Here is a 23,623-nt window from a genome sequence, read left to right as displayed (position 1 = left end):
GGCCTTGGGCACTGTCCCTGGCTTCTTTTTTACTCAAGGCTAGCACTCTGCCACTTGAGCCACAGCGCCACTTCTGGCCGTTTACTATATATGTGGTGCTGGGGAATCGAACCCAGGGCTTTGTGTATACAAGGCGAACACTCTACCACTGGGCCACATTCTCAGCCCTGCATTTCTTTTTGAACAGTATCACCCCTTTCCTTGCTCTCTCCCAGTTTTTCCCTCCCATCCTCATCCACATGTTGTATGTTGTATAGTTCATTCTTAACATTGTGTTTATTGTGTACCACTGCTGTATTTGTTCACCCTTTGTCCTGCCCTTTCTGTGCCCCTTATACTCTCTCAAAGACAGATACTCAAACAAAAAAGAAAAGAAAACAAAAACAGTAACAAAGAAAAAACCTTGTTTCCATCTCCTGAAGTCATTTTGAAAAATATTTTATATGATCAGTAGATATACATAGGTATTACATCTTGTGTTCTAATTAGATTCTTTTATTTTTTATTCTTTGGTGGTGCTGAGAACAAAACCCACCACACCACCACAGAGCTACAGCCCTACCTAATTAACTACACTTTTATAAGCATATGTAGAATATAGAATATTAGACAGTATCATGATTAACAGTTGTGCAAAGCTTAAGATAAGCTTAAATATAAAAATGTCTTTTGTATATATTTGTCACATGGAAATACACTATTTATAAAGCACTTTTTAAAGAATATTCCATCAGTAGTGACATTAGAATGATACCATTTGCCTCGCCTCTATAGCTACAAGTTTATGGTCAATTTCGTTCATTCTGCATCCTTTCTCTCTCTGATAATTCCTTTTTGAATATTGAAGGACTGTCATTTGATTTCTGGGTTTTTTTGTGGTTTTTTTTGGCCAGTCCTGGGCCTTGGACTCAGGGCCTGAAGACTGTCCCTGGCTTCTTTTTTGCTCAAGGCTAGCACTCTGCCACTTGAGCCACAGCGCCACTTCTGGTCATTTTCTGTATATGTGGTGCTGAGGAATCGAACCCAGGGCCTCATGTATACGAGGCAAGCACTCTTGCCACTAGGCCATATTCCCAGCCCCCTTGATTTCTGATATCTACAGAAAAATTTTTTAAGTTCTAGGTTTTGTTCTTTTTTTGTTTTCTTTGCTTAATTTTTAAAAAACATACTTTGATATCCTTGGGTAAAATTACTTTCATAAATTATTTACAAGGGTTTCTTAGTATTTCTAGGAGAAAGCATCTACTGATAATTATCCTTAGGATGTAAATTAAGTCTGAAATATAATAGAACAATTGAAATTTATTCTCACTTTAAGATGGAACTTTTCAGTGTGTGTCTTGAGGTGTTTAAGGTAGATGGGTATGGAAAGTATGTAACAAGATAGACGCATTATGTGTGAAGCTTCTCTCACCTAAAAATGTCAAAATGGAACAGGCTATGAATGTACCACAGGTTTACTGGGCTTTATATAGACCATTTTATTAAAAAAATTATTTGGGATTATTTAAATTTGCTTTTGTCAGTGCCAGAGACGTGGGTGACTCTAGTGGTGAGTGTCTACCCAGGAAGCATGAGACCCTAAGTTCAATATTTGTTCTACAAAACAGCAACAGCAAACCTTTGGCATGTTACTGGCATTATACTTAAAGCAGCTCATGTTCAGGTTTTTTGTTAAGCATGATTGCCTGCCATCCTACAGATTAAGTAGAACATTCTTTTTGAGGATATTTTTGAATGAGACAGAACATTCTAAGGATACTTTACATACAGATTCATTGCCATGATAACTCAGTCAGAGTCTGTTATTTGATTTTCAGTGTCAACTATAGTTATTTTTCATCCACTCACGTAGAAAATTTGCTGTTAATAACATTTATGGTTTTAAGAACTAGTTTTAATTTTTTTATTGTGTTTCCAAAAGCTGTTGTGGCTTATTAAAGAAATTACTAGGGGCTGGGATGTAGCTCAGTGGCAAAGTGCTTGCCTAGCAAGTGCAACGTCCTGGGTTTGATCCCCAGTACCAAAAAAAAAAAGGACAAAAAAGAAATTACTAGCACTCTTAAATATTGGGCAAAAACAATTATTTAGTCTCTCTTTTTATTGCATACAGTTTATTTCCACAGCACAAAATGAATTACATTCTATAATGGGTCTTTTCTATTACCTTTTTTTTTTTTTTTGTCAGTCCTGGGCCTTGAACTCAGGGCCTGAGCACTGTCCCTGGCTTCCTTTTATTCAAGGCTAGCACTCTGATGCTTGAACCACAGTGTCACTTCTGGCTGTTTTATTTATATATATATGGTGCCGAGGAATCGAACCTAGGGCTTCATGTATATGAGGCAAGCACTCTTGCCACTAGGCCATATTCCTAGCCCTTCTATTACCTTTACTTCTGTGAATTTCTTTTTTTCACTTGTGTGTGTGTGACATTTTCCACTCAGCCATCACGTTAATCACATTATAACTTAAAAAAAAAAAATACTTGTGCTGGTGGCTCATGCCCATAATCCTAGCTACTCAGGAGGCTAAGACCTGAGGATCCTGGTTCAAAGCCATCCGGGGCAGGAAAGTCTGTGAGACTCTTATCGCTAATTAACCACCAGAAAACTGGAGATGGCACTGTGGCTCAGAGTGACAGAGCGCTAGTCCTGAGCAGCAGAGCTCAGGACAGTCCCCAGGCTGTGCCAGTGCCCAGATTCAAGCCCCACCACTGATAAGAAAAAAAAGAACAAAGTCATGTTTTTAAATGAGTGAAAATGTCATGTTAACTTTTAGGAATTATAAATTGTTTCCCATATTTAGGTAAAAAACAAAATGACAAAGGAACAGTACATTAAAATGAATAGAGGTATCAATGATAGTAAAGACCTTCCTGAAGAATATCTGTCAGCCATCTATAATGAAATAGCTGGGAAGAAGATATCAATGAAAGAAACAAAAGAACTAACGATCCCTACAAAATCAAGTAAACAAAGTAAGTATCCAGATCAAGCAAATCCTGATTATTCAGCGGAAAAAAATCACAAGGTTTTAAATTTTTTTGTTTTTGTGGTATTTTTGTTGTTGTTTTGTTTGTTTAGGTAGCCTAGGCTTACATGAAAGTCCTGACCTTCTTGTCTTGGTCTCCTGAGAGCTAAGATTATAGACCTGTGCTACCATGCCTGGCTTAAAACATGAGTTCTTAAGGGAGTTTTGTTTCCTTGATTTAAAATAAAGTAACCCTGTGAAAGAATGGCAAAGAACTATGTTTTTATGAGAAGTAGTATAATAGAACACTGACTACTTATGCTAAATAATTTGTCTGTGTTAGTGTAAATTTAAATATGTACTTGTCTAATTTAGCAGTTCATCTCAGCAAGGATTTTGAAGTAGTCAAAGAAATAGGCTAGAACAGCCAGACTTTAATGCTTTATTCTGCCTCCTCATCATCTACAAACAACATAAGTCTTCTTACATATTATATTACCCCTAAAAGGAAGATGGAAGAGGTAGGGAAGGTTAACATTATTGGAACTGACTATTTCAGACAAACTACAAACAATGACACTATTGAAATCTCTAGATCTTACCAGCATTAGGAGCCACTTAAAAACTAAGCTTTATTCTAGACATTGTGTGCAGGTAGACAGTGGTGGTTAAATTAGAGCTAAAATCTGTGTTCGTGACATTGCTAGTTCTATGAGAATAATAGCTAAAAAGTAGAACTATAGTATAGGAAGAAGACTAGTGGGTACTACTTTGTGAGTACTTGTCCTTGAGAGTGAAGTCTCAGCTTGAACAAACTGCAGTAGCAGTGAGATAGTTGAGTAGAGTGAGGAGGAAGCAGTCCTAAACTCGCTAGGCAGGCACTCTACCACCTGAGTCACACTACCAGCCCTTTTTTCCTGTCGTTATTTTGGGGTCTCATGTTTTTGCTCAGGGATGGCCTCAGCCTGGAATCCTCTTATCTCTACCTCCAGAGTAGCTGTGATTCCTGGTATGTGCTACCGTGCCTAGCACTATTTTTGACACGGAAGCAATAATATGACATGTACATCTTTGTAGAAGCTGAAGAATTATGAGAGTCACAGGGTTAGGAAGGTATTTACTGTCAGAATAATGTGGAACTTACCTTTTGGGATACTATAGAAAATTAATTTGAGGGAATTTAAATGATTCTCTATCATTTTATACATAAGAAGACTCTAGATGCAAAGAGGTTAGCAAAGAGAATCAGAACCTTGGAGCTAACTTAGCATAATAACTTTTGATCAATCTTTACTATCCCTAAAACCCAAAAGGGGTAAATGGCAAAGGAAAAATTTAAGTTAGGTATCCTTAGGCTCTTGTTTCAGTCCAATATCAATCAGAAGTTTATTTGGTAGTGTATTTTCATTTGTGATTATAGTGTTACATATATTAATCAAGCCTTCATTTTTATGCCTCAGTAAATGCGTAGTCTTGTTTAACTTTCTTCCTCTTGCCTATAACATCCTTACATCTCCTTTTCTCTATCTGATGGTAGAAAACCAATGAACTAGGAAAATGGTATGAAAAGTAGATGGTAATGTGTCAAAATATTATAATGGGTTGGAATATTTTATACATATACATACCTATATGTGCTGACTTGGGAGATGTCATTCAAGCCTATATGATACAAGAATTTCATTGTTTATAACTTACCTCTGCTGTTCTTGTCCCACACTTAAAGGTTTTCCTAACACTTTAATTGTGACAGTTATACTTTCTCCTCTCCAGTTTCATAGGTTTTCGATAACTTCTGGATTTCTAATCTACGCTGTGCTCCCTTCCTTTCTCTTCCCTTCCCTCATTTTTAATTTGAGGTGAAATTTACCATTTTAAAGTAAATAACTCAGCTTGGTGGTAGTGCACTTGTTGCTCATGCATAATGCCCCAAGTTTGATCCCCAGCACCACAAATAAATACAAACAATTATTTTGGCATGTGTCCATTATGCATTCACTATGTTATACAGCCACCACCTCTGTCTAGGTCCAAAATAGTTTTGTTACCTCAAATTAAAACCCCAGAGGCATTCATCAGTTACCCCCCGCATTTTCTTTCCCTCTAGACCCTAACCACCACTAGTCTATTTTATGTTTCTATAGATTTACTTATTCTGTATATGTCATGTAAGTGGAGTCTTAAAACTTTGTAACTAGTGTTAATTCCTGGTGTTCAATAGTAAAACATCAAAATAGTGTTTTTAATTGATTTCTATTTTAGATCCTAACAATCTTTGTTATTTCAGATGTAGCCAGTGAAAAACAAAGACGACTTCTGTATAACTTAGAAATGGAACAGATGGCCAAGACAGCTAAAGCCCTGATGGAGGCCGTGAGCCATGTCCAGGCACCTTTCACGAGCGCCACACACTTGGAGCACGTGAGGCCCATGTTTAAGGTTGGACGTACTGGTGACTTTTGCTCCAGTATATGTGTGGATATGTAGTGTAACTCTGCATGTTTTATATTTTTAAGGAAGTGCATAGCACATTCAGTATGGCAAATATAGCCATGTTATTTGGGATTTAGTTGACACATTTCATTAAGGAAAGCAAAAGGAGCTATGTACTATAAATAACTAATAGAAGTGTAAGCTTAGGAATTATAAAGGTTTAGGAGAATGATCATTAATCCTTGGCTTTTTGTTTTGTTTTTTTTTTTATAAATGTGTTATACATAAATTTTTAGGATTAACTCAGATTTTAAAGTGATTTCGAAGCATGTGCTGTCTTAGAGCCTCAAGTCTAGTACCTAATAATACGAGAGCTATAAGTAGACCTGGAGCCTAGAACCCAGGTTAAGAAACAAATGGAACTTTTGTTTGTGTTTGTTGCTAACTTAGTATAAATGATAACTCATTTGTTCCTTGAAATTTGCTTTTCAGTTCCTTCTTCATTCTGTTCCTTTTGTTGTTGTTGTTGTTGTTGTTCTTTCTCCATATTTCAGAATGAATAACAGTACATTATAAGGGTTCTAGAGGGAAATTCAGTCAAGGGAAAATTGATGGAGTATTTTTCTGTTCAAGAGACAGTCTAGACAGTCTTGGGAAGCTGAAGATTATAATTCAAGACCTCATTCTGATATGTAGGTAGAGAAAGATAACTGCAATATTACTATGCTTCCTTTCAGCTCTAAAGTTTTATAATTTTGCCCTACTTTTTCAAAGTCTGCTTATTAAAATGTTCCTAAAAAATGGTGAGTTATAGAATTAAAGAGTGAGGAAACAAAAGGAAAAATAGAATGTAGCTGGCTTTATCTTTTGGAATAATACAGAAAATGATGTAGAAACAATCCTTTTCATTTTAGAATTAACTTTCATAAAACTGCTTTTTTGTTTCAAATAATCTCATATTCATTTTGCTTTTCTCTTCAAAAAAATAGCAAAACTACAATTCTGTTGCTGGGAAACAAAAAGTTACTGCTCTATATGTACTACTTTTCTATATCTTCATCAGTTGTAATCATTCCAAGTAAAAAAAATTGTTTCTTGCTGTTTCTCCTATAAATATTTACCATTTCACTAAAAATTCTTCATACAGCTTTTATGATTTAATCTCTAGATGATCTATAGTTTATTTAAAAATCTTCAGGCAGGCACTGGTAGCTCAAGCCTATATATAATCCTTGTACTCAGGAGAGGTGGAGATTTGAGGATTGTGGAATTTCCAGCTCAGGTGGGAAAGTTCATAAGACTATTTCCAATAAACTACAAAAAAGTCTGGAAGTGGAGCTTTGGCTACAGTGGCCCAGTGGCTTTGAGCCAAAGACACTCAGGGACAGTGCCCAGACCGTTGAATTCAAACCCCCAGGACTAGCTCGCATTCAACCTTCCAAGCTAAATTTAAGAAGTTTTCCTCTCATAACCACTTCTACCGACTCTTGTCTTACTCCAGACATTCTTATTTCTTCCTGATTAACATAGTCTTCTCCTGACCTCTCTTTCTTATCCATTTATAGAGGCTACAGTTACCTTTGTTTTTAATACAAAATGAAATGAATGTCACCTTTATGAACCTCTTCATTGACTTTGAGTGATGCTGTGCAACTCAGTATATTCACTGTGAAACTTGAATGATTTGCCTCCACCTCCCTTTCTATATGTCATTGTTGCTCCCGTCTGTCTCCTGTTGTGCCACAATCAACTAGGATTCTCCATTTCTAGAATGTGTTTCTTTTTCAGGGCATTCACTTTTTCTAGAATGCTCTTTTCTTCTTTGCCCATGTAGTTTCCAATTTAACACCTCAGATTTTTTACTTTTCATAACATGCTGTGCTTTTCCTTTGTTTAGTTGTAGTAATTTTTTTGATTTTTAATACACATATTATTTTTACACACACATATTTGTGAGGTCAGGGAATGTGTTCACTTTTTCATTATCAAGCATAGTGGATTATAGTAGTTTAGCAAATAAATAATTGTTGAAAAAGATGAGTAGTAAATTCCTAGAATTCATTTCATAATATTAAGAGATAGAAATATTTTTAGGAACTTTCAGTGTGTGGTCAAATTGTATTTTACAAAAGTATATATGGTTAGAAGTGGACTTTTTATCTCTTCCCTGAACATTATTTAGATATAATTTTGATGAGAGAAAGCATTGACTTTGATTCCTTGTGAAGATAAGCGTTTTCCCCCACTAATTTGAGACCATTTTTTTCTTGTTTAGTAGAGCACAGGGTTCCAAACTGAAGTGCTGTTTCTGTGGTAGAATGTGTAATTTACTGCTTTCATGGTGTATTTTGTTCTTTATAAGTGCTGCACTTTCTATATTTCTCACAGCATCTCTCTAAAGTGGCATTTTTCAAGTGTTACAGATGAGTAAGTTTTAGAGAGATTTAATAAATGACAGGTTAGAACTGGGGAAAAACCTAGGTACTATGACTTATATTACTTTGCTTAGAGGTTTTTAAGCTGTTACTTCAAAATTTCTGAAGTTTAGAAGCAGAACTCTGATAATTCTGTTTTCCTAAGAAATGGTAAAAGCTTTATAGATCTTTTTTTAAAAAACCCTGCTACGCTGATGAAAACATTTTTTCATCATCATGGCACTGTGGATCCTGATTTTACTTCTTGATGATTTATTAAAAACGGGGAATACTCTAAATACATTTCAAAGTTACAAATTGATATTAGGAGGTGTTTTTTGTTGTGTTTTGTTTTTGAGAAAGTGTACCTTTCATCCAGCTTTCTGAGTGCTGAAATTAGGATTATAGGCTGTTTGTTCACACATAGACACACACGCTTCTGAGGGTAATTTTTTTTTTTTTTTTTTTTTTTTGCCAGTCCTGGGCCTTGGACTCAGGGCCTAAGCACTGTCCCTGGCTTCTTCCCGCTCAAGGCTAGCACTCTGCCACTTGAGCCACAGCGCCGCTTCTGGCCGTTTTCTGTATATGTGGTGCTGGGGAATCGAACCTAGGGCCTCGGGTATCCGAGGCAGGCACTCTTGCCACTAGGCTATATCCCCAGCCCTCTGAGGGTAATTTTTAATATGTGTTGTCTTCCATAGTCTGTAACGCAGGAAATGTATAACTATTTTATTTTCAGTATTGTCTAAGTATGAACTAGAGATGATTTCCTCAGTGTAAAATATTTATTAACAATGTAATTAAGCTAACTGATATCTAGGGCACAGGTTTAAACAGAATAATTTGATTGATCCCAACTATGAAAAATGGTTCTATTGGAAATAGGCTATGCGTTATTGCAGGTATCTAAGTTATCAAAGATTGCATAAAAGTAATATTTTTATTAACATTGACTATTCCTTTATTCTTATTGATACAAATAACTTATATATACTGTTCTTAAAAAAATATATATATATATATGATTACATGATCTGCTTTCCCACTTAGGGTTAGGTAGCATCTTATAATTTCCCCTGTTTTCTAAGGAAGCTGTTGCTATCCTGTACCCTCATTTCTTTTTCTCAGCTCTTCAGTTGTGTTCCTTGTCTGGAAGCTTTGAAAAAAAAATGTCAATATTGTCCAATGACAATTCATTTCTTACTTGATATTGATGATGTCTTTTAAATGTCCCCAGTTGGCTTGGACACCCTTTCTGGCTGCATTCAGTGTGGGATTGCAAGACTGTGATGATACTGACGTCGCCTCTCTCTGCTTGGAAGGGATAAGATGTGCAATCAGAATAGCGTGCATTTTCAGCATTCAGGTATTGAAATGTTTATCGTCAGTAGCCAGTAATTACTTATGTCATTTCTGTGGTTCAATTGCAAGTCTTTCTCTTTTTTTTTGGTGGAACTCACAATTACTAGACAGGTCCTTTACCACTTCAGTCCCATGGCTATAATCTACACAATAATAGTACTTTTAAAATATCTGACTTGTTAAAGACTAATTTCACACTTATAATTGATTTTAAGTGATGGAAAACAGTAGCCTTTTACTGATACTAGTGCTTCTTTTTTATTTTAACATTTGTTTATTTATTGTCAAAGTGATGTACAGAAGGGTTTTAGTTTCGTAGGTAAGATAGTGAATACATTTCTTATCAAACTTGTTACCTCCTCCCTCATTTCTTTCCCACACTCCCCCTAATCAGCTCACCCCCTACTGTCCCCAAACAACTACTTTTTGTTGTTGTTGTTGCCAGTCCTGGGGCTTGGACTCAGGGCCTGAGCACTGTCCCTGAGCTTCTTTTGCTCAAGGCTAGCACTCTGCCATTTGAGCCACAGCGCCACTTCTGGCTTTTTCTGTTTATGTGGTACTGAGGAATTGAACCCAGAGCTTCATGCATGCAAGGTGAGCACTCTACCACTAGGCCACATTCATAGCCCACTAGTACTTCATTATTAATACTCTTTGATTCCAGTTTTTTCTCTGTGAAATTTGAGCTATATGTAAGATTTCTGAGACAGTTGACAGTAATCCTAGTAATTCAATGATAGTGCCCAGGCCTTGACTTCGAGCCCTGAGACTGGACCCCCCCCCCCCAACCAATAAAAACAACAAAAGTTTCTGAAATTTTGAATTTCTCTTTATTTAAACATTCATACTTTTTGAATCATATTTTGTGTTTGTTTGCATCTATTTTGTATGATTTTATATTAAGCCCAAGAACTAGTTATTTCTCTGAAGCTCCTTCTTTAAGAGAACGAAAAGTATCTAATGCATATTTTTCATAAAGTAGTCTTTTCTGTATACATTGAGGAAAAATATTAACCAAGCTTTTATTTAAAAAAAAAACACCTGTTTCATACTTAATTACGAATGTTATGACATAGTACATAACAAAGCACAGCCTACAGGCAGCTGAGCAAATTTATAAATCAGATTTTTCCTAATTCACATAGTAGGTGAAACAAACATGCTCAATGTGTTATTTGATGAATCTGTTATTACTAAAACCGCAACCTGAATTCACACCACTGCTCTGGGATTTTAGAAATATATAATTTTTCTGCTTCATCATTTTAAAATTAAAAACATGTTTTAGGGGGCTGGAAACGTGGCTTAGCAGCAGAGTGCTTGCCTAGCGTGCATGAAGCCCTGGGTTCGACTCCTTAGCACAACATAAACAGAAAAAGCAAGAAGTGGCTCTGTGGCTCAAGTGGCAGAGTGCTAGCCTTGAGCAAAAAGAAGCCAGGGACAGTGCTCAGGCCCTGAGTCCAAGTCCCAGGACTGACAAAACAACAACAACAACATGTCTTTGAGTTTTAAATTCATTCCATGATATGTCAGTTGAAAATTTAGTAAATAACAGAGTTTGTTAGTGTGGAATATGTTAATCTGCTGTATTTACAACCATGTATATGTAATTTTCTCTTTTTATAGCTGGAAAGAGATGCATATGTCCAGGCACTAGCAAGATTCACACTACTTACAGTGAGTTCTGGTATTACTGAAATGAAACAGAAGAATATCGACACAATAAAAACACTTATCACAGTGGCTCATACAGATGGAAATTATTTAGGAAATTCATGGCATGAGGTACCAACATTTTTGACTTTGCAGTTTGGTTTATATATATGCATATGTACTGATAATTACCCCTGACATGCTTGAATATTTGGGGAAATTAGTATATTTAAATAAATATATTTAGCTTTTTATAATAATAATAGTATGTGTATCCAGCCTTCACACATACAAATACTGAGGGTATTTTTAATATAAAATTAATTTTTTCCTTTTTTTGTAATGAAGATTCTGAAGTGCATCAGTCAGTTGGAACTGGCACAACTTATAGGAACTGGAGTGAAACCTCGATACATTTCAGGAACAGTGAGAGGCAGAGAGGGATCTCTTACTGGAACAAAAGATCAGACCCCTGATGAATTTGTCGGTCTAGGATTAGGTAAGAATATTGTACATTCTTTCTTAGGAACTATCAAAGTTGTTTTTAACATCTTCATTGTAAGTCACTTTTTTGTAGCAATGAAATAAAATCAGTGACTAGATAAAAATGACTGTCTAACCCAATGAAGAAAAGCAAAATACCTAAGTAGGGAAAGTAGTATTTTTGCTTAGACTGGTTTGCTACATTAAAAGACTTTGCTGCGTAAAAAGACTTCTTGGGCTAGGAGAAAAGTGATGGTAGATCACTTGCTTTTAAGGCGAGGTAGATATATGTTCAAAGTCTGGTATGTAATAATTGATAATTTGGGCAACTAATGAAAACATTTATGTTCCTTAAAGTTTTTTAAACACATAGTCCTAACCAAACACTTCTGCCAGTACAGAAGTTTCCTACATGTTCAGAGTAACTGGAAAAAAAACATACCTTCACCTAAGAGAACAAAAGAAAATGTTAACAAAAATAGTTATGGAATAACCAAAGGAAGTACATAAGTAATTGTGTTGTTTTTTTTTTAAGGAAAAGCAGAGTTTAGCCTTTGATCTTTGACTTCATATTTCTCTGCTATTATATTCACATTACTTTTCTCACAGATGTCTGCATTCAGATGGGCATACAGTGTTTGCAGGTTAGTCGAGTAAGAGAGGACTTTTGAGCACCCACTTTGGACTTAATACTAAGTAAAGTAGAAGAATAGAAAAGAAATATATATGACTAGTCTCCTGACATTTAGGAAGCTTTTGTTTAGGTGGCACTGGCAGTCAAATTCAGTGACTCATACACCCTAGCCTCAATCACTGAGTGACATCTCCAGCCCTTTTGTGCACTGGTTATTTTTGACACAGTGTCTTATTTATGGCCCAGATGCACACCTGGACTACAACTCACCTGTGTTAGGCTTGTTGTCGTAGTTGAGATTACAAGGGTAATCTCACCCAGCCACACCCTACTTCTTTCCAAGCAGATGGAGTCTTGCAGTCTTGTCTGCCAGGGCTGACCTGGACCTACAGTCTTCAAAATTTCAGCTTCCCACATTGTTTGGGATGACAAACTCATAAACTTTCTATCTAAACTAGACAATCTCAGCCTCTCAAATAGCATAAACTATAGGCATTAGCCACTGATTCCTGTCTAGGGAACTTTCAACCTGGGTGAGAATGCAACAGCAATTTGTGTGGAGTTGTCTATAAATATTACAGTGTAGAGGAATCCTTCCTTGAGAACTCAGATTGAATTTTGATAGGCAAATTTTAAATAGTCAAGAGACAGCATAAATGGTAGTAACACATACTGGTTAAAATGTTGAAGGGAAGTACTTTTGAGTGCTAAGCTGAAGAGTTTATACCTTATCCCATAAATAAGTAAAATGAAGTTGTTGATTTAGTACTAATCTGGTAGGAGACAGAAGAGAGAGGAATAATGGATGGCGTGAAACAAGTCTGGTGACTGTTTCTGAAACTGAAGACTGAAATTATAAGATCATAAACTAAGTAGGATGGAAAGTAATAGATATGAAAAAACAGTCAGAGGGAAGATTTAGTGACTAGTTGAATTGATGATGAAGGAAAAAATTACCACAAATAATTTAAAGATTAAGGATCTGAGTGTTTTACATTGTCATACAGTACTAGGGAAACAGCAAATGAGTCTTTTGAATGAGAGAATTTTGGAGCATACAGGTGGAATTTCCAATGCATTTGGAAATGAGAGAATTGAAGATTAAATAACAGGGAAATTCTAACATAGAATTGGAATCCACAAAAGATGTCATTAAAATGAGAGTTCATACCGTATTTCTTAAAGAATAAGGATAATTATACCATTAACTTTGTGATCAGAATTACAGTACTCTTATCCATGCCTCCCACCATGTCTTATATACTAGTGTATCTCACTGAACACATTTGTCCTGTCACAGATGCCAAAAATGATGACTGAAAGTTTGATGCTTTCATTAAGAAAATAAAGGCCTTTAGACATACATTTTAGAATGACGAGTGTGTTTTCCCACTGAATTATTCTCAAACTCAAATGACTCTCTTTTATGTGTGATAGTTGGAGGCAATGTGGACTGGAAGCAGATAGCAAGTATTCAGGAATCCATTGGAGAAACCAGTTCTCAAAGTGTTGTTGTTGCTGTAGATAGGTAAGGTATTCATTTTATTCCCTTTTCAGATGACAGCAGTTTCAATTTTGCAGTGTCTTGCTGTAGTTTACTCATTGGTAAACTTTCCTAGAATAAATAAGACTATATTGAGTTACATTATGATTTCAGTGAAGTACCTGTAATTGTGTTTCTTCATTGTCAGAATAGGATGGAAATAAATGGGATGAAAATTCAAATTAATTAGATATGAGTATTAGAGAGTAGTAATCTTGATTGAACAAAAAACAAATGATTCATTTTCTGTCTAGAAACTTATTCTCCTTATTGTCACTCTAAAAACGCAGGGTAATTTATCTTGATTTCTTGATGTAAAACTGCTTTATGGCACAAGTGAAAGTTACTGGAAATCATGATAAGCTTCTTTGGAAATGACTTTAAAATTATGTAATATACATTATTATTACTATTGATTTTGTTTTCTAAAAGAAACCACACACCATGATTATTTTACCATGGAATATTCCCGATTTTAAGATGCCCAGCCTATAGAACTAATCTTCTAGTATTCTTTTGAAGATTAGCTCTGTCAGAGTAAATGCTTCTAAGATTGAATCACTGACATTTAAATTTTTTTCTTTCACTACTTGTGATGGAAACTCCAAAAAGTATATGCCATAACCTTTTTTTCAAATGCCCTAGAAACTCACAGTGACTCATTATTTACTTCGCGTCAGTAAGTTTTTGCATTAAGAATTAAAATACTGGGGCTGGGGATATAGCCTAGCGGCAAGAGTGCCTGCCTCGGATACACGAGGCCCTAGGTTCGATTCCCCAGCACCACATATACAGAAAACGGCCAGAAGCGGCGCTGTGGCTCAAGTGGCAGAGTGCTAGCCTTGAGTGGGAAGAAGCCAGGGACAGTGCTCAGGCCCTGAGTCCAAGGCCCAGGACTGGCAAAAAAAAAAAAAAAAAAAAAAAAGAATTAAAATACTCAATAATTACTGAACCTGAAAGTATTCGCTGGAACATTTTCCTTGAAAAATAATTCTTTTTTTTTTTAATTCAAATTTTTATTATCAAACTGATGTACAGAGAGGTTACAGTTTTATACGTTAGGCATTGGATACATTTCTTGTACTGTTTGTTACCTTGTCCCTCATATGAAAAATAATTCTTGCATATCATTTGCTGCCTTTTCTTTACTATTTTCTAAAGAGGTGGGGCCTTTCCCCTTGTTTTGAAGATTGAAGAAAGGTGTACATTTCCTATACCTACTATACAAGGGATACTTCATATGTTTTGAACATCTGTTTTACTTCATTTAATCCTTTCAGTAGCCTCATGAGATGAGTATTGTTGGTGTCTTTAATTCACAAATGAGGAAACTGAGACAGTGGGGTTTAAATAACGCTCATTCTTATGAACAGGTCTTGATTCTCATAAATCATGTCTTGGTTATTGCAATAACTTACGTTCATAGAGAATTTTGAGCAGTGAGAGATAGTCTCTCTGTCTACCTATCAGGCCAAGTTGCCTCTGATTGTGTACTTTTTCTACCTTTCTGCCTACATGTATATCTCCAGAGCCATTTTATTATAAGCATATGTTTATGAGACCCTATTCAGGCAAGGTTTAGTGTTATTCCTACAACTTCTGTTTCCATGATAAACTTTATACAGCTACATCCACTTCTAGCTTGGCCTTCTATCCATTGTTTTTCACAAGGGTACATGTAACTGATTTGAACAAAATACATGTCATTCTTTTTTAAGAATGTGTGGCATTTTAGAGAAAAAGTTGCACATGTTGTATTAGTATATTGTTACCTCCAGCTTACCCTAGATATCTCTGTAAGCACAAATCTCCTATCCAATATTATACAAAATCTCAATGTTTCAAGTTTTAACTTACTTTGAAAAATGTGACTCTGATTTAGTATGTGTTTATTTGAGGTGATAAATTTCACACTTTTATTAAATTTCTTTTTGAATATATTATTTTATTTTCATATTCAACCCTAGACCACATAGGTAACGCATTGAATAACACTGGTTCTCAGGACAGCATGTTGTTAGGCAGCCCCCTGAAGACTTCTGGACTTACCCATTTTTCCCCTTGTCCTTCACATCTGTTGTTCTGAATATTGTAGTTATTACAAATATAGAAACTAAATAAGGAAAAATTAAGTCTATGTTTAAATTCTTCACAGTTGTTTCTCAGCCAGCCAACAAAAAAATAATCCTTCTGGCCGGGTATCAGGGGCTCACTCCTTTAATCCTAGCTACTCAGGAGGCTGATGGCTGAGGATAAAAATTCAAAGCCAGCCCAGGCAGAAAAGTCCACGAGACTCTACCTTCCAATTAACACCCAAAAGAAAGTGGCACTGTGGCTCAAGTAATAGAGAGCTAGCCTTGAGCAAAAAAGCTCAGGGACAGTGGCCAGTCCCTGAGTTCAAGTCCAGTACCTCTACTCCCCCCCCAAAAAAAATCCACTTAAAAGCTTTAAGGTAACTTTTTAAATTATCTCCTTGTTTGTTTTGGAAATTCTTTACCATAAGAATTTAAGAAAATACTCCACATTTTAATCTGGTAATATCTAATCCTCCAACATTTGCCAGAGTAAAGCATTCTAGGCTTGTTAAACTTGATAAATATTACTAAACTTTGTATCAAGCAGACTTTGTCCAGTAATGGTTTACTTTGTACCTGTAAGAGTTAAAAGGTTACTTAGCATCATTTTTGTTTTTATTACAGTTTTTAAAGCATGCCACATCTTGCTTTGTCCTAGCCCATCTCATACTATGGATCCTCCTCTGCTTTTGTGAAGTCATAACAACTTGTTCCTGCTGAATTTGCTCGCCAATTCCTCTTAGCCTAAGAAAGAAAAAAATGTTACTTTTAATATTTACACTGCAGACACTTTCATAGGAATGTATGTTGAATACTGTTTATTTCTGCAAAAACATGGCCAGACTATTCTTTTGTTCTTTTTCATTTTCCCTCTGCTCTTTTTAGGGCATGTCTTTTAATATTAATAATGGAGATTCTTAACCTGTTTGCTTTATAGTGTTCATTGCTTTTCATATAGAAAATGTAGAATCCTTTTTATAAACTTGATTTTGTGAAACCAAGTTCTATTCTCCTGCTCTATAGTATTTTAAGATTTACCTTTAAATCCCAGCAAAGACTTCCTTATCCTTCATAGCACATTAAAAGTAGTGTGGACTCCTGCCTCGAAGTAACCTATAAGGGGTTTGAAGGCCCTGCCCAGGATGCACCAGTTTCCCAACTCTGCCCTCAGTCAGCAGAGCCTGACTGACTGTGATTGGAGCTCTGCGTCCTTCTTGCCATTGTTCGCCGCTATTTCTCCACCTCTAGCTTACTGGATATTCTGTCTCTACTTCGATTCTTTACGCTTGTACATTTTGCCATTTGCTTTTTTCTCAGTTAAAAATAAATGCTTTTTTGTTTATCTTATGTCTTTTTCTGTTGTTTCTACTATGCTGTTTAACTTGGACTCTTTTTGGTGTTTATAATACCCAGTTTGTGAACGATAGCTATTAGTGTTATTACAATTACCTTAAAGTTTATTTTTGACGTGCCTCCTGCTTTCCGGTTTCCTTTTATCAGGTAAATTCTATCATGTCCATGTTTAAATGAAGAATACTGTTCAGTCTGTGCACAGCCACAGAGCTTTGCTTATAAACCTAAAATTGATGAGGTAGAATGCCAGTGAGTCACACTTGCAATCCTGCTACTCGAGGGGCTGGGATCTGAGGATTATGGCTCAAAGCCAGCTGGGGCAGGAATCTCCACGAGACTCTTCAGTGAACTAGCAAAAAGCCAAAAGCAGAGGTGTGGCTCAAGTATTGGAGTCCCAGCCTCGAGGGGAAAGGCTGAAGAACAGTGTCCAGGTCCTGAATTTAAGCCTCAGTACAGGGACACACAGAAAAATCTTTTATGACACTGAAACAGAGAAAAAGAACTTAGCAAAGCAGGCTGGGTAAAGCTTCTAGCATAACTTAGCCCTAAACTTTTGAATGCCTTAAGGAAAGTGATTTAGCCCTTTTTTTGTTAAATTGAGACCATTAGCATAGAAATACAATAGAAATACAATATAGAAATACAATATAATAGAAATACAATATAATAGAAATACAATATAATTTTAAGAACTTGCTTATAAGCTAGCACATAATCAAGAAAAATTGAAGTATTTTATTAATAATAATGTACCAATTCATTGGTTTTACAAAATAATATTTTTCTTGTTCTTTAAATCCCATGATATTTTTATGGTATGTGTAAATTTAGTAATAAAGTTACAACACTATTCACTTATTCTAGTAACGCTAATGTAGGAAGGAGAAACAATGAAATACCAATGTCATTATTACTACACTGTAAGATGAGAATGTACTCATTTTGGGGGACACAGGAATAGAAGAGGGGAGGATGAGCTGATATAGTCATTAGATTCAATGTATGTTATATAAAACATGGCACCATGTAACTTGAGAGCAGGAGCCGAGGGGCATAGGAGGGGAGACCAAAGGAAGGGCTGATAGTGACTAGCAAGTATTGTACTCACAACCTGACTTAGAGAATTGAAGCCCCTTTTGTAAACCACTTAATAACAATAATAATAAATAAAAGACACTTTTTTTTGACTACCTAATTTTTTTGTCCTCTTAACAGATTAAAATGACTACTATTCCAGCCACTTAATTTTGAATTGATGCAACAAAAGTAAGACTTTTTAAGTTCTTAAACAGTATTTTTTTCTCCCCAGAATATTCACAGGATCTACAAGACTAGATGGAAATGCTATTGGTAAGTGCATGTATTTATTCTCCTTACAAACCCAGCTTTTAGCCAAAACCACTTAAAGTTGAACTAAAAAAATGGAATGCATTTATGTTGTAGTGGATTTTGTCCGTTGGCTGTGTGCTGTGTCTATGGATGAATTACTTTCCACTACACACCCAAGGATGTTCAGTCTACAAAAAATAGTAGAAATATCATATTACAACATGGGAAGAATAAGATTGCAGTGGTCTCGGATTTGGGAAGTTATCGGAGATCATTTTAATAAGGTACTTGAATAAATTTGCTTGTACTAAAAATACCGTAGAAGATCTTTTTAAGTTTTCTAATCATAAGACTTTTTTCCTTGCAAGCAATTACTTTTTTATAATTAAATTTAGCAAATCATCTAAGAATGTTGGCTCATACCTATTATACCAGCACTCAGAAGGTTAGGAGGAATACCCAAGTTCAGGTCTAGTGTTGACTACACAGCCAAGATCTCTCAAAAGAAGAGAGGGGGAGGGACTGAAGGATAGGCCTTGAGGCATGTTGTTCTAAGGCAAAAACGAAAGCATTATCGGTTTTCACCACTGACGCTAACGTTTCATTCTCACTGTTGTCGTCACAGGTTGGCTGTAATCCTAATGAAGATGTAGCTATTTTTGCAGTCGACTCCTTGAGGCAATTGTCAATGAAGTTTTTAGAGAAAGGGGAGCTTGCAAATTTCAGATTCCAGAAGGATTTCCTAAGACCTTTTGAACATATAATGAAACGAAACAGGTAGTGTGTTTGTTGAATTGAATCATATGAAAAAAGCCTTATTCCTTTCCTTTACAGAGGGAACAAATAAAGGGGGAAAAGCTGATGAGTTTCATTTGTATCCATAACTAAACAATTACATTAAACTTTTAGGTCTCCGACAATTCGAGATATGGTTGTACGGTGTATAGCACAGATGGTTAATTCTCAAGCTGCTAACATTCGGTCTGGATGGAAGAATATTTTCTCTGTATTTCACCTAGCTGCATCCGATCAAGATGAAAGTATAGTGGAACTTGCATTTCAAACAACAGGGCACATTGTCAGTGAGTGTTCTTTTCACTGAATTCAAGTATTTAAAAAGCTTAATGTGTTCAGATGATAATTCAATAATGAATTCTCAGGTATGAGATTTGTAAAGCCACAGTAAGCAATAATTGTATTATTATAAGTAGTATTTATGGAGGGCTTTTTTTTTTTTTTTGGCCAGTCCTGGGCCTTGAACTCAGGGCCTGAGCACTGTCCCTGGCTTCTTCCCGCTCAAGGCTAGCACTCTGTCACTTCAGCCACAGCGCCACTTCTGGCCGTTTTCTGTATATGTGGTGCTGGGGAATCGAACCTAGGGCCTCGCGTATCCGAGGCAGGCACTCTTGCCACTAGGCTATATCCCCAGCCCCAAGCTTTTTATTTTTTGAAGAGATTTTAATAGATTGAAAAACTGGCGCAGAGAGACAAGTAGTCTGCTTACGGTCATAGCACTAGTGAATGATCTGGAATACTAAAGTTAAAGCCTGTATAGAAGATGGTGATGTTGACCATTGGCAACATCGAGAATCATGGCATCGCGTAGCTATCATTTATCAAGTGCTTGTTTGAGCTCTTAAGATGCTTGTAAGTAATACTTGCAACTTTCCTCTTATTATCCCCATTTTGAAATAGTTAAAGAGATATTGAGTAATTTTATGTGTTTATTCAGGAAAAGTCGATTCAGTACATCTGTGCGCCAGTCTCGTTAGTAAGAGTTGTGTTTATACAGAAGGTATAACAGACACATCATACCAAGACAGTAAGTGAAAAATAGCGATGGACATGAAATTTTGTATTTGTTGGATGTTAAAGCTCTTAACCATCTATAAGAAATATATGCATACATCTGAAGATTGACGTATTTTGGGTACAATTAAGAATGATTGAGGGCTGGGGATATAGCCTAGTGGCAAGAGTGCCTGCCTTGGATACACGAGGCCCTAGGTTCAATTCCCCAGCACCACATATACAGAAAACGGCCAGAAGCGGCGCTGTGGCTCAAGTGGCAGAGTGCTAGCCTTGAGCGGGAAGAAGCCAGGGACAGTGCTCAGGCCCTGAGTCCAAGGCCCAGGACTGGCCAAAAAAAAAAAAAAAAAAAAAAAAGAATGATTGAAAAATTGTAGTTACTTTGGTTTATCTTTCTCTGTTTCAGCCCTTGTATTTGAAAAACACTTTCCAGCAACCATTGATTCTTTCCAGGATGCAGTGAAGTGTTTGTCTGAATTTGCATGCAATGCAGCTTTCCCAGACACAAGTATGGAAGCAATCCGACTTATTCGCCATTGTGCAAAATATGTGTCTGAAAGACCTCAGGTATAACAGTATTTAGTTAACAAAACCTTGCCAAGCATGAATTTCCAGTCTGAAATCTGAACTTGTTTGGGAATTGAGGGTATGAAACATTTACTTTTCAGTGTACCTCCAACTAGTTTGATCTTAATTCTAAGTTAATACAGTTTATGAAATTGCCAACCATTCTTAAAGACCCTTAATAATTTTAAAGGTATTATGAGGTGTTTTCTAAATATTTCACGTGTACCTATTTGCTTACTCTTCATAACACTTTATGAGATAGATAATACATTTTTAGACAGGTAATACATTTGTGTTAGCCAAGCAAACTAAGGCCCTGTTTTTGCTAGCCCATAGTTCCAGGGCCTACAAAACAGAGCTAAGTCTCTAACCCCAGCTTGTGTTTTTGACCATTATTTTATAATGTTACTAGTTTGCTTGTGGTCCTGTGGCACTGAAACTAACTATGGGTGAATGTATGCTTAAGTTCTGAAGCAAAAAAATGAATTTGGGAATAATATTTTACTAACAGACCTTTGAAGTGCTTAGTACTTTTTACCTACATTGATTCATTTGACCTTCATACTTACCCATTGTGGCTAATGTGGCTCTATGGAATTCTGTTTAAATATTAACAATGAGAACCTGAATTTATGTGATGCAGAGAACTGATGACAGTTGAAGAAAAAGCCAAGTTTCAGGTTCTATTCTAGTGCTGTTTGTGGGCAGTTATAGTCTCTTGTCTTTTTTTAAATTGTTACTTATTTAATTGCCTACTTGATTTGCAAAACATTTAAATATTTTTCTTGAGAAATAAACCCCTGAGTGTGCATATGTTTTGTTTGCCATTAGTAAGGCAGCTTTTCTTGTTGAAGGCTTTCAAGGAGTACACCAGTGACGACATGAACGTGGCACCCGAGGACCGGGTGTGGGTGCGAGGATGGTTCCCCATCCTCTTTGAGCTGTCCTGTATCATCAATAGATGCAAATTAGATGTAAGAACCAGGTAACAACCGTATTTGACATTCAAGCTTTGAAGAGTGTACTTCTCTTAATAGGCAACAAAGTTCATAACATCACATCCTATGCTTTACCAAAACAATTACCATGAAGTTGGAAAATTAAAAAATACATGACTGGGGGTTTAACATACGTTTTTAAACAGCAAGATGGAAAGTAAATACTTTCGTTTCTTAAATTTTGATTATAATCTACTCTTCTTTAGCTTCAAAGTTAATGCTTTAAGAATTATTAGTTTGTAGCACCAAATTCAGTTAGTATATATTAACTGTGCATACTAGGAATTTCGTGTATTGAGAGCAGAAAGAGTTGGCAGAAGGATGGATATGCTCAAAGAAGTATATTTCCAGGTATGAAGATAGAAAAATAAAACTTGTTGAAATTGTTTTAAGAAAGAAGGAGGATAAGGGAGAGTGATAGAAGGAGTGAGTTTGATCTGTACACGTGTGGAAATATCACATTGTAGCTCTACTTGAGCAACTAATACATGCTAATTAAGAAATGTTTAAGATGACATTAGAGGTTTCATTGTGACATTCCATAAATGCACATGATCATTGTAAAGGGTAGGTAATTACTGGGACAAGAACTCAAGATACTCTTTTTTATTTTCATGTAAGTAATTTTGTTTGCCTTTTACTATTGACTACCAAATATGTTTATTTTTAAAATACTAATAAACTTCAAATTTCTCAGTTTTTTTACATCTTGTATGTATGTGGTTTTTAGTATTATATTGTATTTTAGTATTGTATTGCTTCTGGAAATTTAGCCTTTTGTATGCTGCATTAAAACATGTAACTTATTTTGAGTTAATTTTTGTGAGAATTTTTTTTCTTTTGTTTTTGTTTGTTTTGCCAGTCCTGAGGCTTGGACTCAGGGCCTGAGCACTGTCCCTGGCTTCTTTTTGCTCAAGGCTAGCACTCTGCCACTTGAGCCACAGCGCCACTTCTGGCTTTTTCTATATATGTGGTGGTGCAGAGAAACCAAACCCTGGGCTTCATGTATACAAGGCAAGCTCTCTACCACTAGGCCATTTTCCCAGCATTTGTGAGAAGTTTTATATATGAACCTTTTAAGGTTTTTTTGCACTACTATTCCAACTACATAGACATTCCTCTAATCTAGTATATATTTCATAAGCTTAATAAAAAGTGTTTCTTGGCATTCTTGTCTTGACTCCCAAATTTAACAGCCTGTCAACAAGTAATTATGGCCATCATTTTAGTTTTATATTATATAAAATTCCTTTTAAGTGTCTTGCCTTTAATCATTATTTGAATATATGTTTATCAAAATTTTAAGTTATGAACATAATACACAATGGTACAAAATTTGACAAATTTAATAAAAGAATCCACTCTCCTTCTTTCCCTTATGTCAAAGCTCTATTAAGCAAGAATAACTTTCAGTTATAGGCTAAGAAATCTTTTATTTTATAGCACTACTAAGATTATTATTTTTATTTTTAAGTGTTTGTACACTTACACTGACTTATGTAAGTCAGGTTACGAGCACAATGCTTCTTGATCTGATCAGTGTCATCCCTTCCAACATTCTCCCCTATTTCCCCCCCGATCTCATCCCTGTCTTCAAGTTACATAATTCAAATTTTGCATGAAGTACATTGAATATAATGACTCCATTTGTTCACCCTTCTTCCCTCCATTCCTCTAGCCCCCATTTTGGGACCCCTCCCCCAAATATGTTTCTGCTTCCTATTTATTAAATAGTTTGTTAGATGTTCAGAAGAGTTACACCATTGGATTCTTCCCCTAAGTACCAAGTATACCATCCTTTTGTCAGTTTGTTTTTGTGCATATGCATATGTTATCATGTGTGTATTTTAGGTTTAACTTTCACATACGAGAGAAGACATCTTCCATTTGTCTCTCTGAGCCTGACTTACATTACTTAATATAATTTTTTCTAGGTCCATCCATTTCCCTGCAAATGCAATGATATTCTTTCCAATAGAGGAGTAAAATTCCATTTGTAT

The 23,623-nt window shown here is 35.8% G+C and overlaps 1 protein-coding gene across 1 annotated transcript in view; it reads left to right on the top strand.

Moving 5' to 3' along the window:
• Arfgef1 (ADP ribosylation factor guanine nucleotide exchange factor 1) overlaps positions 1–23,623 on the top strand; it is a 106,006-nt gene that overhangs the window by 55,356 nt on the left and 27,027 nt on the right. Inside the window, exons 18-29 of the mRNA XM_048358702.1 lie at positions 2,806–2,977; positions 5,258–5,409; positions 9,055–9,183; positions 10,806–10,964; positions 11,181–11,331; positions 13,387–13,477; positions 18,230–18,270; positions 18,364–18,533; positions 18,875–19,026; positions 19,159–19,331; positions 20,465–20,625; positions 21,480–21,610. Coding sequence (XP_048214659.1) covers positions 2,806–2,977; positions 5,258–5,409; positions 9,055–9,183; positions 10,806–10,964; positions 11,181–11,331; positions 13,387–13,477; positions 18,230–18,270; positions 18,364–18,533; positions 18,875–19,026; positions 19,159–19,331; positions 20,465–20,625; positions 21,480–21,610 — 1,682 coding nt within the window. The remainder of the gene's footprint in view (positions 1–2,805; positions 2,978–5,257; positions 5,410–9,054; positions 9,184–10,805; positions 10,965–11,180; positions 11,332–13,386; positions 13,478–18,229; positions 18,271–18,363; positions 18,534–18,874; positions 19,027–19,158; positions 19,332–20,464; positions 20,626–21,479; positions 21,611–23,623) is intronic.

This window comes from Perognathus longimembris, chromosome 12 (assembly GCF_023159225.1).
Source record: "Perognathus longimembris pacificus isolate PPM17 chromosome 12, ASM2315922v1, whole genome shotgun sequence".
Taxonomy (NCBI): domain Eukaryota; kingdom Metazoa; phylum Chordata; class Mammalia; order Rodentia; family Heteromyidae; genus Perognathus; species Perognathus longimembris.
The sequence above is the reverse complement of the archived record's forward strand: the minus strand, read 5'-3'. Positions and strand labels throughout refer to the sequence as shown.